The 15,074-nt window shown below is 45.5% G+C and overlaps 1 protein-coding gene across 1 annotated transcript; it reads left to right on the top strand.

Moving 5' to 3' along the window:
* Positions 1–2,160: 2,160 nt before the first annotated feature.
* Positions 2,161–9,629, top strand: Pa2g4 (proliferation-associated 2G4). Its single transcript, NM_001004206.1, is given in 13 exon segments — positions 2,161–2,368; positions 4,276–4,404; positions 4,631–4,736; positions 4,825–4,894; positions 5,110–5,202; positions 6,915–6,978; positions 7,176–7,254; positions 7,792–7,870; positions 7,954–8,087; positions 8,740–8,834; positions 8,913–9,040; positions 9,158–9,211; positions 9,295–9,629. Coding segments are annotated over 13 exon segments (1,185 nt in total). The 5' UTR covers positions 2,161–2,280; the 3' UTR covers positions 9,361–9,629.
* The last annotated feature ends 5,445 nt before the right edge of the window (positions 9,630–15,074 follow it).

The raw sequence follows: 15,074 nt of genomic DNA, 5'->3' as shown, positions 1-15,074 counted from the left end.
TCCAAGGCTTTTATTTGTTATGTTTTTATTTTTATTTTTTAAAGATTTATTTATTTATTGTATACAAGTACACTGTAGCTGTCTTCAGACACACCGGAAGAGGGCATCAGATCTCATTACAGATGTTGTGAGCCACCATGTGGTTGCTGGGATTTGAACTCAGGACCTCTGAAAGAGCAGTCAGTGCTCTTAACCACTGAGCCATCTCTCCAGCCCCATTTGTTATGTTTTTAAGATTTTAATTATGTGTATGTGAGAGAGTGGGGGTTTGGGAATGGTGTTACGTTCACGGAGTGCAGTGCCCAAGGAAACCAACACAGTGCTAGAGTTACAGTCATGTAACTTGTGCTTGTGCATGGGTGCTGGGAACTCCCTTCCCGCTGCAAGAATACCAGGTTATAATAGTTGAACCATTTCTCCAGACCCTGTTTATATTCTAGTCCTTTTTACTGGATCGGTACAAAGAAGCAAAAGTGTAAACAATTAGAAACAAAACCCCCAAACTCCGGATTGTTTGGAGAAAATGAAAAACCCCAAGCCTTGGGTTGTTTTTTTATTTTTCCTACACAGGAAAACTTGAAATGACCTAGAACTGGTTGTCTTAAGAGTGACCATATCTCGGGGTTGGGGATTTAGCTCAGTGGTAGAGCGCTTGCCTAGGAAGTGCAAGGCCCTGGGTTCGGTCCCCAGCTCCAAAAAAAAAAAAAAAAAAGAGTGACCATATCTCACTCCTAGTGAAGGGACATGTGGCCTAACTCTTTGGTGAGAAGACCTTCCTGGGAGTATAGAATGGGCAGGATTGTGGCTTCCTGCAGACAGACTCATAAAAGTAACCTGGATGAGACCTTGGAGTTTAGATTTAATTGATTCAACTTATTTAAGTGTGAGGGAAACAGTCATGAAAATTACTTCTTATGGGAGGAGTTTGAATTTACGTTGGAATCTAACAGTTAAAGTCTCCTGTCACATGACCTTAGTTTATCACTCAGTAAGTGAAACTTTTAAGAGTCAGCATTTTCTTAGACCTCTTCAAACCAACTATTATTTTTATATGAATCTCTAAATAAATTAGCTTTCCCCACAAGATAAAGATATAAACCAGCTTCTTGGTATAAATGAAATTTTATGTATTTATTTATAAACAATTTCAATGTATAACTTGAGAATTCTGAAGTTTCCTCCAAATAAAAGAACATGCATATTGAAATGAAAAAAAAAAAAGTGACCATATCTGGGCTGGAGAGATGGCTCAGCGGTTAAGAGCACCCGACTACTCTTCCAGAGGTCCTGAGTTCAATTCCCAGCAACCACATGGTGGCTCACAACCATCTGTAAAGAGATCAGATGCTCTCTTCTGGTGTATCTGAAGACAGCTACAGTGTACTTATATATAATAAATGAATAAATCTTTAAAAAAAAAAAGAGTGACCATATCCCTCCTAAACATTTCCCTTAGATGCCCCCATCAAAACTCATGGTTAGAACAATAGTGCCATTTTATTCTAGTCTAGTAGGAAGCCTGGCTTTCATATTAGCAGGCCACGGTACACAAATAATCACTCAGACTGTCCAGTTAGTGCTCACTCCTTGCATGCACCCTAGGACTTCCACCTCCACTCAGCCCCTCCCTGTTCTCCCGGCACAGGAGGATTTGACCAGCCATGCCGGTCGCACCTGCCGACTCCGGAATCCGAGGCTACGCGCACCGGACGACCGCCCAAGGAGTACACACCTTGACCCTGATCCTATAGCTCCACCCGGCTCCACCCTACCCAGCGGCCTCTCAACCCTTTTCTCCGCGTAGCTCCGCCCCACCTCGCTTGGCCCGCCCCTCGCTGTTAAGAGCTCTGGGTCGGCGCTCTCTTGAATGAGAGGTTTTTCCCGGAGACACCACGCTTTCCTTCAACCTTCCCAACGGCTCCGCCTTCCCGCCGGAGCCAGACTCTTCCCAGCGTGCCCGGCGACTCCGGCGTGCGCAGACTTGGGAGGGCAAGGCCCCCAGGGCCTGGCGGAGGTGCGCGAGGAGCAGGCTGGGAATTGTAGTTCTCGAGCGCTCGAGGGCGGCTGGAGACTGGCCGCCGGCAGGACTCATTGTCCCAGTGTACCCTGCGCCTTAGCCCGCGCGCTCGCAGCTTCTCGCTCTCTGCCCGCCCTCCCGCTCCCTTGCTAGCTCGCGCTTTCCTCGCGGATCGAAGAGACTCCGGCTACAGCTTGTGGCTGGGAAGGGAGACGGAGGCCGCAGCTCAGGGAAAGTGAAGCTGCAGTAGTGGCAGTAGGAAGATGTCGGGCGAAGACGAGCAGCAGGAGCAAACTATCGCCGAGGACCTGGTCGTGACCAAGTATAAGATGGGGGGCGACATCGCCAACCGTGAGTGCGGCCTCGGGGGTCTTGGAATCGAGGCTGAGAGGGAGAGGTTTGGGGCTGTCTCCGAAGGGCTGTAGCGGCTGGGTCTTGCGGAGTGAGCCACCGAGGGGCGCGTGCCGACGGCCGGGGGCGACGTGGTGGGGAGATCTGGTGTCGCCCCGGGAACTGAGCAGCCATGCCTGGGCTGGAGAGTGGAGGTGCGGGCCGGTGACCGCGAGGAGCGCAGAGAGGGGCCCAAGCATGCTCCGACCCTAGGCGGTTGGTAAGAAGGCAAGGCGCGTCGTCTTCTGCCCATCACCCTTCGGTCTATCGGGTCTTTGCTCCTGACTGGCAGCAGTGAGGCCACCTCGAAAGGGAAGCGGCCAGCTGTTGGCGACGGAAGCGCCCCTTTGCCAGTCGCGGCTCTTGACCCGCGGGAGCCGAGCCGGCACGTGTTGCCAGGTCCCTGTACGGATCGCTGACTCCCCACTTCCTCTCCTACCGCTCCTACCGTGCTTCACCACGTGCTTTGCTAAAGTCTTTAGGTCTTCTTGGTGGGGGCCCCCCTTCTCCCCTTGACCTAGCTTGGAGGGACCGTTGGAAGACACGACTGGAGCTTCTAACACAACTCTTAAAGATACCTGGCTCTCGTGTGTGGCTACAGGATTTAGTAGGATTAGCCTTTAATTTTTTGTTTTTAGAGTCTTTGCAGTGTTTTGAGGTTCTGCTTAGACAGCTGGGCAAGCCTGTCAATAATACTCAAAAGGGGTGGAGAGGGATTTTAGGAATATAAGCATTTCTTATATGGTCTTTACTCTCTTTAACAGTTGTCTGCCACTTGGGCAAACAACTTTCCTGTTTTCTTGTTCCAGTTCTTCTCCCTTGCCCTCTTATTTTCTGGGGCTTTCTGTGTAGTCCTGGCTTTCCTGGTACTCCTTCTTAGACCAGGCTGGCCTGAGAGATCCGCCCACCTCAGCTTCCCAGAGTGCTAGAATTAAAGGCGTGTGTAACCACGCCCGGCTCTTTTCCATTTTTAAAAGTCACTTGAGATAAAAACTGTCTTAGGTCTTTAGAAGGTCTTGACAAAATACTTGGAAGAAGGTATTTAGGATGTCTGGTTAAATCTGAGTTCTTTTGGATTCTAAAGAGTAACCAAAACATAAATCATCAAACCTAGAATTCCCATGTATCATAAAGACATACAAAATTAATACTTTTATTTGGGGTGATGTTTTAGTATTTGATAGTGGTTTGAATAAGACAAAAATTTCCAACCCTACAATTGCCTTAGGCGATAATAGCTTTGAAAGGGTTACATGTTTTCTTGATATACTGGAAGTAGACTTGTAGCCCTCTGAATCTTTGAGACCTTAGGTTAATTCCCCTGGGCTTATATCCTTATATGTGGGGAAATACAGCTACATAAATTATGATTACTACTTGGTGTCTGAGGAGGGAAGAAGGTAACATTTAGCAATGCTTCATCTTTGACTCAGCAATTCTCTACCTTCCCATTGTCCCTGACGCCTATAAATTTCTTCTGGTCTGCTTGTGAGTGTAGGGTATCTTGGGGCAGAGTTTCCTGACCATCATGATTCGTATTGCCATAGCATCCTTGGAGTGTGTGAGACTTGGGGCATATGCCCAAGTGTCAAGTAATTTAAAGGAGAGAAGTGAGTCCCCACCTCTTTATTTTTGGAAGGGAAGGTAGAAAGTAGAGCTGGGTGTGGTGGTCACCTTTAGTGATACTTGTGGGAGGCAAAGGCAGGCAGGTCTACACCGTGAATTCTGGGACAGCCAGGGGTATATATGTCCTGAGAACAAAGACATTAACGATCACTCCATTAGGGCGTGTTAGAAACTAAACTGAGCTTCGGGTCCAATCAGATGATGAATGCATACAGAGCTGATGGTGCCACTCTCGTCCCCAGGGGTGCTTCGATCTTTGGTGGAAGCTTCTAGCTCAGGTGTGTCTGTACTGAGCTTGTGTGAGAAAGGTGACGCCATGATTATGGAAGAGACAGGGAAGATCTTCAAGAAGGAGAAGGAGATGAAGAAAGGTAAGAAGGGCAAATCTCCCTCTTAACTTCCTTAATTTCTCCTATTTGAACCCAACCACCTAGTCGCCCTCCCCCGCTCCCCCAATGTCCGGTTAAGCTATTTGGAAATCTGAGTAGCACATGGGATGGGTATGGTTTCCCAGACTGAGCTGAGTATGGAAACCAAGTCCCAGCAGGGGGTGTTCCCTGGTGAGAGCGAGGTGGTAAGGTTGGTGCTCTTTTGCAGGTATTGCCTTTCCTACCAGCATTTCCGTAAATAACTGTGTGTGTCACTTCTCCCCTTTGAAGAGTGACCAGGACTATATACTCAAGGAAGGCGACTTGGTAAAAATGTAAGCTCAAGCCTTTCTGCAGTATTTGTCGTTTTCCTGCGTATTCCAACTGTCAGTTCCTAATGCAGTGCTCTGTCTTGTCTTCCAGTGACCTTGGGGTTCATGTGGATGGCTTCATTGCCAACGTGGCTCACACTTTTGTAATTGGTGTAGCTCAGGTAAGAGCTTTGAGGAGAGGATAGACTGCCGCTTGTGCTTTTAATTTGTACATAGCTTTTTATGTCTTTATTGTTTTAAAATATATAGTCTATGCAGAAGTAAGTGTCCATGACTTGAAGGACGTTTGTGCTTTTAATCTCCATTGTACTACTACAAAATTTGGTCACACATTAGTGGACTTTACAGAATACAGGCTATGTTTCTTTATTTACAGGGGTCCCAGGTAACAGGTCGGAAAGCAGATGTCATTAAGGCTGCTCACTTATGTGCCGAAGCTGCTTTACGACTGGTCAAACCTGGAAACCAGGTATAGTGCTTCCTTGTAATGCCAAAGCTTGACAGGAAAGGTGAAGTGGGCATCTGTAAACAGCAGTTGACTGAGTGCCTGCCATCCATGCAAGGCACAGCACAGAGGGTGTAATTTCTTCTTGTGGAACCCATAAAGGCCATTTTTAGATGTGTGTGTGTGTGTCCATATTTTTTATTATATATAAGTACACTGTTGCTGTCTTCAGACACACCAGAGGGCATCAGATCCCATTACATACGGTTGTGAGCCACCATGTGGTTGCTGGGATTTGAACTCAGGACCTCGGGAAGAGCAGTCGGTGCTCTTAACCACTGAGCCATCTCTCCAGCCCTGAAACACGAGGTTTTACAGTTGTGTGTGAGTGCTGGGTGTGGTGGTATATGCCTTTGCATTTGTTCTTCCTTTTTGTGTGCTTTCTCGTGTGCTAAATGCTCACACTGCACTCAGTTGGTATTCATTCTCCTGATTAAGAAAGTCCCTAGCTGGGGGTTGGGGATTTATTTAGCTCAGTGGTAGAGTGCTTGCCTAGCAAGCGCAAGGCCCTGGGTTCGGTCCCCAGCTCTGAAAAAAAGAAGAAAAATAAAAGTCCCTAGCCTGTACTAAGTTAGGCTAGTTCCTATTTTTCCGTTTGAATTTTTTTTTTTTTTTAAATTGGCTGTTTGCATCATGGTCAGTCCATAGCTGTTGGATCAGACACAGTCTATGAGCTCAATATTTAAAAGTCATCTCTTCCTCCCTAGTGATCCCATCCTCCTCCCTGGATCACCATATGTGATCCTCATCTGTAAACTAGGAAAAGTGTCAGAGGGACTCATAGCTTGGATGAAGAGGAAGATGTCTCCATGGGTAAAGGCCCTCGTACTCTGCCTGCTGACCTACCTGATACAAAATAAGAACTGTCTCTTAGAACTCACATCTATTAGTGATAAATGCATGCACACAAACACTAAGTTTATTTTCTTGTGCTTGTCTTGAAACAGCTCTTATTTTGTGTATGCCAGGCTGGCCTTGAACTCGGATCCTCCTGCCTCTGCTGCCCAAGTTCTGGGAGTAAAGGCATGTCTGCTTTGCCTGGCACAAGTTTTTTTTTTTTTTTTTTTTTTTTTTTTTTGATTTTTTTTTTTCCCCAAATGTCAAGGCCAATGATTCTCACACAACCCCATCTTTTCTACAAACAAACTTATATCCCAGCACTCGAGAGGCATCTGACCAGGCATCTAAGGCAGGCCTTTATAGGTTCCACAGGAAGAACTTACATTCCTAGCAGTCTCATTGGAAAATGTGGGGTTACAGCAAGGTTTCTCCCCTAAATACTTGCTTATCTTTGGACAAATCAGCTAGTTTTTTTGAGTCTGTTTTCCTGTCCTCTGGATTGGGGTGTAGATCTGCTCCGTTCTTGAAGAGGTGTCGATTTGGATCGTGCTTATGAAAGCAGGTTTTTGTGGGTTGAGATCAGGTTTCTTTCCTCCTTGTAGCCCTAGCTGTTCAGGACTCGCTCTATAGACCAAGCTGGCCTTGAACCTCAGAGATCCTCCTACCTCTGCTTCCCCAGTGCTAGGAATGAAGGCGCCACCCTCCCCTGGATATAAGTCTGTAGCAATGATGGGTGAAGGAGAGTCATTGGTGAGGGATGTTAGAAAGTTGGTTGTGAGGAGAGGCTGGAGAGCAGACATAGCCTCACCTCCTTGTGCTTGTGCTTGTACTTGTAGAACACACAAGTGACAGAAGCCTGGAACAAAGTCGCTCATTCATTTAACTGCACGCCAATAGAAGGTGAGACGATAACAGTGCCAAAGGTCTGCCTGTGATGAGTGCTGATAAGTGCTGTAGGATTAAGACCCGTCCTGATTCTGCCTGTTTTCCATAGTCGGTATAATTGAGCCATCAAACTGCTTACATGGGTAGTTTTGGAAGCCATCAGGGGGCCCTATCCCCCCATCCCGGCACCACAAGTTCTGTCCTGTCTGCAGGTATGCTGTCACACCAGTTGAAGCAGCATGTGATTGATGGAGAGAAAACCATTATCCAGAATCCTACAGACCAGCAGAAGTGAGTCCCAACTCCACATCCCTCTCCAGACTACTATGGGTTCCTATAGGTGTTTGATGTTGGGTTTTTTGTTGTTTTTTTTTTTTTTAATTTATTTTATTTATTCCATGTATGTAAGTACATTGTCGCTGTCCTCAGACACACCTGAAGGGGACATCGGATCCCATTATGGATGGTTGTGAGTCACCATGTGGTTGCTGGGAATTGAACTCAGGACCTCTGGAAGAGCAGTCAATGCTCTTAACCACTGAGCCATCTCTCCAGCCCTTTTTAAAATGATCTTAATTATATCTGTGCCTGCCTGCTCCTCGAGCTGAAGTTAAAGGCAATGGCAAACCCACCTGGTTCTAGTGCTGAGAACCAAACTCAGGTCCTGTAAAGAGGAGTGTGTCCCCTGAATTACTGAACTGTCTTTGCCTCTAGGGGAGCGGGTGGGTGTCACTGTGTAGTGGTCCTGACTGGCCTGGAACTGGCCTTCTGATGCTGAGGTTGCAGGCTTGCTCCCTGATGATGTCTGGCCCTCTCTGTTCCTTTTAGGAAGGACCACGAAAAGGCAGAATTTGAAGTGCATGAGGTTTATGCTGTGGATGTCCTCGTCAGCTCAGGAGAAGGCAAGGTAATACCAGAGTTAACAGAGGGATGACTTTTTGAAGATGTGTTCACCAGAACAATTTGACCTGATCAACTTCGCTCTTTCAGGCCAAAGATGCAGGACAGAGAACCACCATTTACAAGCGAGACCCCTCTAAACAATATGGCCTGAAAATGAAAACTTCACGTGCCTTTTTCAGTGAGGTGGAAAGGCGTTTTGATGCTATGCCCTTTACTTTAAGGTACTACATATGGCAAGGAAACCAGTCTGACTCAATTTGTACACCCAGGAATGGCTTCCCATCCTTGGCCCCACCCTCCCTCCCTCGCTCTCCTGCCCAGACTTGTAGCTCCTGCCTGAATGCTATTCCACCCATCTCCTTGTTGAATATAATATAGAACAACCTCAAACATAATTTCTGCACAAGAATAGCAGAGATTAAGAAATGCATGAGGGTTGGGGATTTAGCTCAGTGGTAGAGCGCTTGCCTATCAAGTGCAAGGCGCTGGGTTTGGTCCCCAACGGTCCCCAACTCTGAAAAAAAGAAAAAAAAAATGCATGACTGAGTATGGTGGCAAATGCTTGTGAGGCTGAGGCAGGAAGATCAGGCAAGAGCCTTAAGGCAGCCTGAGCTACATTGAGCAAAACCCTGTCTTAAACAGCAGGCTACTCAGTGTGTACTGTAGCTCAAGAACTGTGTAAGACGACCAACCCAGGTTCAGCCCCTGAAACTCATGTAAGAGTACAGGGAACCAGCTCTACATGGTTGGCCCCTGGCCTCCACACCTATTCCCTACCCCCCCACCATCATACATTCAGTCACACACTAATAAAAATAAATGCTGACAGTTGGTAGGTTGTTAAGAAAACTGAATCCGTCTTTGTCTCCCCAGAGCATTTGAGGATGAGAAGAAGGCTCGAATGGGTGTGGTGGAGTGCGCCAAGCATGAGTTACTACAGCCATTCAACGTTCTCTATGAGAAGGAGGGTGAGTCCTAAGGGCTTTCCATGCAAGAGCTCCCTCCTTGACTTTAGGAAAACTAAGTCAATTTTTACTTTCCCATAGGTGAGTTTGTTGCCCAGTTTAAATTTACAGTTCTACTCATGCCCAATGGCCCCATGCGGATAACCAGTGGTCCCTTTGAGCCCGACCTGTACAAGTCTGAGATGGAGGTTCAGGATGCAGAGCTGAAGGTTAGTGTTGGGTGGGTGTGTGAACATCGGACACTTGTAGACATCTGTGAGAGAATGTCCAAAGTACTACACGTTGTTGTCCCACATTGTTCAGGTTTGCCATCTCCTGTTTTCCAGGCTCTTCTCCAGAGCTCTGCAAGTCGAAAAACCCAGAAAAAGAAGAAAAAGAAGGTGTGTGATCTTAGCAACGCATGCAAGCTCCCCATGCTCTGAGACATCAACGTACAAATCACTTGTCTGTCTCCTGTCCACAGGCCTCCAAGACTGCAGAGAACGCCACCAGTGGAGAGACATTAGAGGAGAATGGAGCTGGGGACTGAGGTGGGTCCCCTCCCCAGCTTGTCACTCCTGCCTCACCCCCTCCCACCGCACCCCAGGCTCTGTCAAGTGCAGTTCGTCTTCTCCACCCAAGACTACCAGCAGAGCGGGGTTCTGCCCTCATCCCGGTCCCCCGCCCACCCGCCCACTCCTTTCAACAAAAAAACCAGCTCCGACTGACTCTGGTGTTGGGAGGCCAGGCTTCCCAACCACCGAAGACTACTTTTAGTAGAAAAAGAAATTGAATAATAAAATCAGGAGTCAAAATCCACCGTCGTCAAGCCCCTCTTTCTACTTTTCTACTACTCTGCCTGGTCAAGGTTTGTGGCCCTACTACAGAACAAAAGAGGAGGCAAGGTTAGCCACCAACATTGGAACCTCAGCTGAGGTTTCCATGACATTGATAGCAGTTCTCACTCGGGTTCTCTTCCTGTTTCCCCTGTCTGTCTTACAGTATTTAATCTGCCCTCAAAGAGGGCTGGCTGTGGCAGACTCCTTGTGATCTGCTTGGGCAGGTATCTGTTCAGGCCCTTACTTCTAGAAACTGAAGTCTCCATTAAGAAGAGATTTTTATCTACTGAATGGATCTTTGTAAAATTTTTAGTCATTTTTCTGTGGAGTCCCTCAATTCTACCCATTTTCACAAAATTGTAAAGTGTTTCCCAACTCTGTTTCCAGTGCATTCCCCCACTTGATTTTAGGCCTACACTGAAAATCCCAGTGGGTTCTTGTTCCCTGTTTAAATGGTGGGGTAGAATTGGTTTGAAACAGGGTCTCACTAACTCTGGCTGGCTTCAAACTATGTGGACTAGGCCAGCCTCACAGAGATCCACCTGCCTCTGCCTCCTGAGTGCTAGAATTAGAGGTGTGTACCACCACACTCAGCTACCTAATTTTTAAGTTGCCTTCCTTGAAAGAAAAACCAGGAACCAGAGGAGTAGACTGAAGAGAACTGACTTTCTGAAGCTGAGGACTTGGATGACTTGCTGGGGGTTTATAGAGGAAGGTTACACTTTGTACCTCTGGCATGCTGTTCCAGGGAACCAAGGCTGGGGTTTTTGAAATGACATGGCATTAAAATAAATTTGGATTTGCTCACTGTTATGTGTTCTCTTTGTGGTGGGGATGAAACAATTTAAGATTTCTTTGTGTAGTCCTAGCTATAGACCAGGCTAGCCTTGGACTCCTTTCTGAGGGCCAGGACTAAATCTAAGCATCACCACTGTCCCCCTGAGCGATGTCTTAAGCTTTTCCTGTTCTTTGGAAGCATGTCACTCAAGGAAGTGACAATCAACTGAAGGGCTATCTATTTTCTCTAGCCTTGGCTGCCCTGGGTGCTTAATGTAGACCAGGCTGGCCCTGAACTCTCAGATCTGCCTCTGCCAGTCTCTCAAGTGCTAGGATTAAAGGCAGATGCCACATTGCCTGGTTTTGAAATCTCAAAATGAGTATGTGCACAAGCGTTGTTAGGTTAGGACCCGGGCACTTAACTAAGTATAAAACCAAGTTTGCTTTTATAGGCATTTGTATGCCTGGATTGTAGTCATATGTTAGTCACAACAGTGCAGTCACAACTGTGTGCGGTACATATGCTAGGCAAGCATCTTCCCAACTGAGTTATATCCCTGGTCACCCCAAATATCTAAGACAAGTTTTCAGTGTCTAGCTATGGTGATTCTTAACCAGTTAAGAACAGTTTTAGTTTCACTACATGAGGCACTGCTGAACCATGATTACTGCAGTGAGCAAAGCAGAAGGGTAAATATACATGTCCTCTAAAAAACAGTGGTTTTGGTTTTCCTGGATTCATGAATTATGTTCTTAAAGTCATGGCAATAAACCACTTGCCTCAGCCTCTGACCCTGGTGTTCTTGGTGTATGTCACCACACCTGGTTGGCTATTAGTGGGCATGCTGATTGACACACTATGGAGACGGGGTAATGTGGAGAAATCGTCAATTATTCTGCAGATCCCAAACCACCAAAAACAAACTAAATGAGCCAAGTTACTTCAGAGTTCATATAAACTGGTAATTCGGATAGGTTTGTAAAATGTTCTTTTCTCCCAGTGTGAGACATTAGCTCAGGCTGTAAAATCGTCCCGTTGAGATTTTTATCTGGATTTTTAAATCAGCTGGAGGTGGAGCTGTGGCCCAGTTAACAGTGTTTATTGTCTGGTGTACGTAAAGCCCAAGGTTGGGTTCCCAGTTCTACATAGTGTATGTCCATAATCCCAGTATTTAAAGGCAAGAGAGTTGGAAGTTCAGAGACATCCTTAGCTATATAACAAGTTTGATAGCAGTTCGGGATACATGAGACCTTGACTCAACAGAAAAAAGGCTGAGGCAAAAGGCTCATGAGCTCAAGTCAGCCTGAGCAATTAGTTTAGTTAAATCCCTTCTCAAAATTTGAAGGTCTGTCTAATCTGGAGACGGATCTCTTGTAGCCTCCTTGTTCCAGAGCAAGTTCCAGGGGAGCCAGGGAAACAGAAACCCTGTCTTGCAACACCAAAATAATATGTTTGAAGGTCTAAACTGGGTGTTGAGGGACCCACTCACTATTCGTCCCAGTATTCTGGAGACAAAAGCAGACAGATTCTGAGGTCCAGGAGAGACCAGGCCTCTCAGACCTTGTGAAGAAGGGAATTTAAAGGACTAAACTCAGTAACAGTTCAATCTCAGCAGTGTGTCCTCTGACTTTTTCTTTTTTTTTTCTTTTTTTTTTTTTTTTTTTTTTTTGGAGCTGGGGACTGAACCCAGGGCCTTGCGCTTGCTAGGCAAGTGCTCTACCACTGAGCTAAATCCCCAACCCCAAGACAATCATTTTATGACGTTCTAGTTGTCCTAGAACTCACTATGTAGACCAAGCTAGCTTCAAATTCACAGAGATCCACTGAGCGCTAGGTTCCTACACCACCATACTTGGCTACAATAGGAAATGTTAAATCACTGAAAAGGAAGGATTATAATCAACATAAAAAAATTCTTGAGGTTGGGGATTTAGCTCAGTGGTAGAGCGCTTACCTAGGAAGCGCAAGGCCCTGGGTTCGGTCCCCAGCTCCGAAAAAAAAGAAAAAAAATTCTTTTTTTTTTTTTTTTTTGGTTCTTTTTTTCGGAGCTGGGGACCGAACCCAGGGCCTTGCACTTGCTAGGCAAGTGCTCTACCACTGAGCTAAATCCCCAGCCCCGAAAAAAAAATTCTTAAGGGGGTTGGGGATTTAGCTCAGTGGTAGAGCGCTTGCCTAGCAAGCGCAAGGCCCTGGGTTCGGTCCCCAGCTCCTAAAAAAAAGAAAAGAAAAAAAATTCTTAAATTTTGAACCAAGTGTGGTTGTGCAGTGTTGATCCCAGTGCTTAATCTGGCTAGATTAAACAGGCTAATCTCTGAGTCTGAGGTTGTGTCATGTATGGATCATGGTTGGTGAAAGCTACATAGACCCATCCTGTTTCAAAACAAAGTTTCTCTCAAATATTTTAACAAGATGAAATCTATACTTAAGTTTCTGGGTTTGTTTGTTTGTTTGTTTTATGTAGACTGGCTTTATACTTGCTGTGTATCACAAGCTAACAGAATTTATAATCCTCAGTCTTCTCTGTGCTATAATGCCTGTGTTCCCTTTCTTTGGGATTAAAGACATACACCACCACAAATAGCCTTTTCTTCCTTTTTGTTTTTGTTTGTTGTTTTGGGGGGTGTTTTTCATGATAGGGTTTTTTTGTGTGGCTGTGGCTGTTCAAAAACTAGGTCTGTAGCCCAGGCTGTCCTCCTTACAGAGATCTACCTGATTCTGCCTCCTGGGTGCTGGGATTAAAGGTGTGTGCCACTACTCCACTAGCCCTCAGTTACTTAGCAGATGTGCTTTGTGGTCAGAAATTCTCTAGTGACATTTGGCCTCTAAATGATCAATGAGGATCAAAGTTGCTTACTGATTCTCTTCCTAAAGAGCTGATCTACCCAGTGGTGAAACCCGTCTTTAATCCCAGCACTTAGGAGTTGGGAAGCAGAGATAGGTAGATCTCTGTGAGTTCAAGGCTAGCCTGACCTACAGAGCTAGTTCCAGAACAGTCAGGGCTATACAGAAAGAAAAAAAAAGAAAAAAAAAAAAAGAAGAAGAAAAAGCAAACAAAATAAACCAAAACAGAATTGATCTAGCACCTGTGATGGCTATTCTTGGTTGTCAGTTTAACTACATCTGGAACTAAAACACAAAGTTGGAAGGCATATCCCTTAGGGTTTTGGTTTGGTTTTGGTTTTTTGTTTGTTTTTTGTTTTGCTTAACTTGATCCACTTTTAATCTTGGTCTTTGAGGTAGGAATGTAGACCTTTCATCCAGATCATTTGAACTGGGAAAATGCACCCCTTTAATCTGGACCTTCTATTGAGAAGACACACCTTAAATCCAGATCATTAATTCAGATTTAATCTGGGCCAGGACTACCAGAATCCTATATGAGGACCGGGAAGAAAGAAGCTTTTGCTCTTTGCCAGTTTGCCTCACCTGCTAGCAAGTCTGTTCCTTTGGGATTCCAGTTTATACTGAAGGGGAGATAAGACATCCAGCCTTGTGCACTGAGCAACTACTGGATTTTTGGACTCTATGTTCATAGCCAGCCATCTTGTAATTCATTCATTTTAATACCCTTTCTCTATAGATTTATATCTAGATCTATAAATTCTATAAATCTATAAATTCTGCTGAGGTTGAGAACCCTGACTAAAACACTACTATAAAAGAGGACTTGGCTTCTTAACTAAACCCCTGAGACCCTCTCAAAACAAAGGGGCAGTAAGTGACAGGTATAGTCATTCCCAGAACCCAAGTCGGGCAGGTCATAACAGCTTGAGAAAGAGTCTCAAGGGATCCAATGTCCTCTTCTGGCTTCAGCTGGTATCTGCATGCCCTTACCTCCATACCAACATACAGACACAATTATGATTATGTCTTTTTACAAAAAGCATACTACAGTATGCTTTCTCTGCTTGCCAATCTTACAGCCTCCAGTTTGCAAATTTTTGGGTTTTTTTCGAAACAGGATTTCTCTGTGTAGCCCTGGCTGTCCTAGAACTCACTAACTCAGGATGTAGACCACGGTGGCCTTGAACTCAGAAATCCTCCTGCCTCTGCCTCAGGGAAAAAGCGTGCACCACCACCTCCTGGCTCTAAAATCTTTTTTTTTTTTTCTTTTCTATTTTTCGGAGCTGGGGACCGAACCCAGGGCCTTGCGCTTGGTAGGCAAGCGCTCTATCACTGAGCTAAATCCCCAACCCCCTGGCTTTAAAATCTTAACTCTTTTAGAAATTCTGATATGGGGCTGGAGAGATGGCTCAACGGGTAAGAGAACTGACTGTTTTTCCAGAGGTCCTGAATTCAAATCCCAGCAACCACATGGTGGCTCACAACCATCTTAAAAAAAAAAAAAAAAAAAATAAGGGTTGGGGATTTAGCTCAGCGGTAGAGCGCTTGCCTAGCAAACGTGAGGCCCCAAAGTCTTTTAAAAAAATTCTGATGTTGACACACAGTTTAACTGGGGGATGGCAGAGGGATCAAATAGAAGATAATTAGTAATATTTTTGTGGGGTTGGGGATTTAGCTCAGTGGTAGAGCACTTGCCTAGCAAGCTCAAGGCCCTGGGTTCGGTCCCCAGCTCCGGAAAAAAAAAAAAAAAAGACCAAAAGTAATATTTTTGTTTATTTACTTTAGGCAGGGTCTCATTATGTA

This window comes from Rattus norvegicus, chromosome 7 (assembly GCF_021556685.1).
Source record: "Rattus norvegicus strain SHRSP/BbbUtx chromosome 7, alternate assembly SHRSP_T2T, whole genome shotgun sequence".
Classification (NCBI taxonomy): domain Eukaryota; kingdom Metazoa; phylum Chordata; class Mammalia; order Rodentia; family Muridae; genus Rattus; species Rattus norvegicus.
This window is presented reverse-complemented; position numbering and strand designations above follow the sequence as displayed.